Source organism: Chaetomium globosum, genomic scaffold (assembly GCF_000143365.1).
Source record: "Chaetomium globosum CBS 148.51 scaffold_1 genomic scaffold, whole genome shotgun sequence".
Classification (NCBI taxonomy): Eukaryota; Fungi; Ascomycota; class Sordariomycetes; order Sordariales; family Chaetomiaceae; genus Chaetomium; species Chaetomium globosum.
In genome coordinates, this window is record NT_165976.1 from 1927601 (window position 1) to 1931486 (window position 3886).

Below are 3886 nucleotides of genomic sequence, written 5' to 3' on the forward strand. Positions count from 1 at the left end.
GTTGATTTGGGAGAGGGGGGCGTGCCATGGCCAGGGGGTTGGTGTTGGTGGTGGATGTGGATGGGGATGAGGAGAGGGGGGCGGCGAGCAGGCCGAGGAGGAAGAGGATGAGGGCGTAGGGGAAGCGCGGGATGCGCTGGGTGAGAAAGAGCGCGAGGAAGAAGATGGCGGTGGAGAGTCGGCTGTCGAGGGCCGGGGTGACCCAGGAAAAGGGGGAGGATCCAGTGCCGCGCCGGATGTGACGAGGCGCAGGCCGGCGCCGAGCTGGATGCCCTTGATGATGGGGACGGGCAGGTGGTGGGTGAGCAGGCGGAGGGCGCCCGTTGCGCTGAGCAGGAGGACGGCCACGGAGACGAGGGCGCCTGCTGCTGTTGTTGTTTGGAGGGGGAGGGGCGTGGCGAGGGCGGATGCGGCGATTGCCTGTGGGCGAGACACGGTGTGGTGAGTTACGGGTGATATGTGGTGGGAGATGGGAGATGGTATGGTAGAGGAGGGGAGGGGGTAGGTAGGTACCTTCATGGGTTGCACCGGGAGGGGGATGCCGAAGATGACGCCGGTGAGAATATTAAACAAGCCTGAAAATAACAGTGTCGATGGTAGGTTGATCGAGCCTTGCGAAGGCGAGGGCAATCAGGAGCGGGAGCAGGCGTAGCCACAGTAATCATTGTCCGACGCGGCTTCACCGAGATCTTCGCCCCGCTTGTCTGTGACTCCAAGAGTATGCGGAGGTTGTACCGGTTGCGCCGGACCAGCTCCGAAATGAAGGCATACTGCATTTTATTTTATTTCTTTTCGCATCCGTGTCAATTTGCGTGAGACCTTTACGATGGCTTTTTGGTGAAGTGAGGTGTTTTGGTGAGTGATGACCGGAGACCGGAGATGCAAAGTCGAAGTTGAGGTCAAAGGCTGGGGAGTAACTAAAAGTGGAGGATGAGAGAGACCCATGCCTGGCCCCAATCAGTTCATCCGACGAGAAACAACACGCTAAGCCTGGCAGCCTTGGGATGGTTTTGAGATGATTGGTATTCATTAGGTAATGAGAGTCGTCGTAGCAGTTAGTTGCCGTGTTTGTATACAAAAAAAAAAAAAAAAAAACAAGACATTAACGTCGTGGTATCTGTAAACACATCAAATATCTCGTCCCAAAACTGACCCAACTCCCTCGTTCGACTTTCCCTCAAACATCCTGGTCATAGTAACACAAACAGTGGTATCTTCGCTCAACATAATTCCAATTCACCAAACATTATCCCCTCCCAACACCATTTCTCACCGGCTCACCGTCAGACAAGACATATGCTTGGTCAGGCCAGACATCTACCAAAAGCGCCTCCGCCTCGGGGGCGACGCATACTCGGTCTTGTGGGCGACACCCCGACGGCGGTGCAGACGCGCAGAGCAGCACGTGAAGAAGACGACAACCGCCCCGATCAACGAGCAAATCGCCGAAACCAGAATCGTCCAGGCAGCCGCACCATAGTAGGCACCGGTACCCGTGGCGCCGCCGCGGTCGTTGACGTTGGACTTGACGATGCTGAAGAGCACAAAGTCAATGATGCAGGCGACGGCGGTGGTCAAAAAGGCGAGCAGGGCGACCATGGAGGCCAGGAAGGAGCCGATCATGCCGGCGCCCAGGGCGAGCAGGAAGGCGATGAAGTTGAGGCCGCAGGCGATCGGGTGCAGGATCATGGCCTTGGTCAGCGCCCGCGTCGTACGCTCCGCGTACTCGGAGAACTCGGTGCCGTCCGCCTGCGTCATCACCGCCGCGGGGGAGTAGCCGACTTGGGATTGCGAGCAGGAATCACTGGGTGGGGGTTAGTAAGTCGTTGTTGACTTGTGACAGCAAGTGTTTGGGGGACGGGGTGTTGCTCACTCTGCTTCAGGGCGGGTCTGGCAAAAGCCAAACGTGCCAAACGTGACGGTCTCGCCGCGGCCATTGTCACCGCCTAGGTCGACTCTGAGTAGGGATAGGTTGTGGACCACGGGGGCCGAGATGCATGTTACGATGAGTAGGATGGTGGCGGCAAATAGGAGAAAGGTGCCGATGTGGTGGAAGAAGCCCGTCGATCGTGCCATGGTCGTGGTGTTTTGCTGGTTGGGACCAGTCAAGATGGATGTGAACAAGTGCGAGGACGTGATAGTCCGTGGGCGGAAGGACGAGTTTGAATATGACGGGCGTTGGGAGCACAGAGACGTGGCTTGTGGACAGCAGAGGGGAGAAGGGGGACAGACGGCGGCATATAAGAGGTTTTACGTTTCAGACGAGACGAGGCACAAACAGGTCCATGATCCAATCCCTAGGATTGCCTGCCCAGCTTTCTGTCGTAATGGTGTCGCAGCAACAAGAACGAGTAACGTCATCGGGGCTTCCTCCGAGTCCAGGGACGCCTCAAGGTGCTACGATGCCGATCCACCAGCGCTGCTGGGCTGCTGGGTTTCTGGGCTCGCGCTTGTGACGGCACGGCACTGCGCCGGGGAACCCAGTGACAGAGCTGCGTGGACCAACCACAATAAAGCTTCGGCAGCTTGTTTTCTTTTTTCGGCTGCTCGAGTGATTGGTAGCTATGACGTATTGATGATTCTCCAGCTGGCTCAGGTTGCATCAGGGACTTGGCATGCCGAAGCAGGGGTACTCGCGGCGCTCAGCCGTGCCCTGTTTCCAACGTGGGATTCGGCTGTTCAGCCACCGCACATGCTGTCGCAGCCCCGTCACCGCCCATAATCCAAGTCTCGACATCCGATCCAATTGGAGGGGAGGATTCCGATCCTCAGTTCTGCCTTTTTGTATTGAAGGTTCCGCTGCTGGGAAAAACTCCACCAGGCCCAGGATATGTGTGATTCGAGAATAACCATCCATGCCATCGTTCGGACGGTTGCCCCTGGTTGGAGATCGATCTTCAGCTTCAAACACGTGCATGACCTGCGGGAGTGGTGGATAAAGTCGAGAGTCGAGACCCGATGCATCTGAGACAATCTCGTTGCCCCATGCCGGCGGCCTCAGACATTGCTTGCGACAATTGTTTCCGGGCAATCATAACTCCTAAAGGGCCATAGCAGCCCCATCCGACGGATTGCGATTGCAAACCGTAGTGGACCGAGAGCAAAGAGTTGCGGCTGCCACGCGTCCCGCGGCTCAGATACTGCACATATCTGCAGAGCCAAGCACAGCCACGGTTCTCGCCCAGTCCGTCCAATAGGGCAGAAGCCGTGGTAGTTGGACGTCCACGCAGACAGCTCGGGAATAAAATAAGCAGCGGGCTGTTTGCGTAAACCACCACGCCGACGGCCGCGGTGGACTCGGCAGACCGTTGATGAAATCGACAGTGTGAGGATCAGCCGTGGCGCATGCCAGACGTGACCAGAGGCTCCAGGCCGAGCCCTACTCCCGCTGCCCATCCATTCGCAGCGCGAGACAGAACAGATTGGTATCAAGGCACAGTTCACCGAGCATACCGCTGCGCATCACCCGGTCTCTCGTCAGTCCCCCGGTCATCCATCAAAGACCATCACCGACCCGCCGGCCACGCACCACCACCACCACCAACCACCCCTACCCCCATCCCAACCCACCCTCACCCTCCCCTCCGACCTCTCCCTCAGGCGGAGAGGAGAAAGGCCGCGAAAGGCGGGGGACAAGAGAGATCAGCGACCTCAAATTATCGGACCCCAAGGAGGATCTTCCCATTCCCGACGAAGAGAAGACCCTCGGCCCAACGCTACGCCCCTTCTTCGAGACTCCTGGATGACGGCGCCCCTCGGCATTGGATATTGACTACCGTTCAAAGAGGGAGGGAAGCGGAAGAGTCCGTCACTCGTGAGAGAAGACCCACCCAAGGGTGTTACACAAGCAGGGAGCTCAATTCGAGGCCTTGGGCGAGGTGCAGAG

The 3886-nt window shown here is 58.0% G+C and overlaps 3 protein-coding genes across 3 annotated transcripts in view; 1 reads left to right on the forward strand and 2 right to left on the reverse strand.

Annotated features, from left to right (window-relative positions):
* CHGG_00636 (uncharacterized protein) overlaps positions 1–445 on the forward strand; it is a gene marked incomplete at both ends in the record, with an annotated part of 4672 nt that extends 4227 nt beyond the window's left edge. Inside the window, one exon of the mRNA XM_001219856.1 lies at positions 92–445. Coding sequence (XP_001219857.1) covers positions 92–445 — 354 coding nt within the window. The remainder of the gene's footprint in view (positions 1–91) is intronic.
* Positions 446–1317: 872 nt separating this feature from the next.
* On the reverse strand, positions 1318–2076 carry CHGG_00637 (uncharacterized protein; the record flags this gene model as incomplete). Its single annotated transcript, XM_001219857.1, has 2 exons — positions 1318–1804; positions 1874–2076. 2 exons carry the CDS (start codon positions 2074–2076, stop codon positions 1318–1320), a joined length of 690 nt encoding a protein of 229 aa, XP_001219858.1.
* A 526-nt stretch (positions 2077–2602) lies between these two features.
* CHGG_00638 (uncharacterized protein) overlaps positions 2603–3886 on the reverse strand; it is a gene marked incomplete at both ends in the record, with an annotated part of 2156 nt that continues 872 nt past the window's right edge. The window contains 2 exons of the mRNA XM_001219858.1: positions 2603–2920; positions 3142–3388. Of these exons, the coding sequence (XP_001219859.1) occupies positions 2603–2920; positions 3142–3388 (565 nt within the window). The remainder of the gene's footprint in view (positions 2921–3141; positions 3389–3886) is intronic.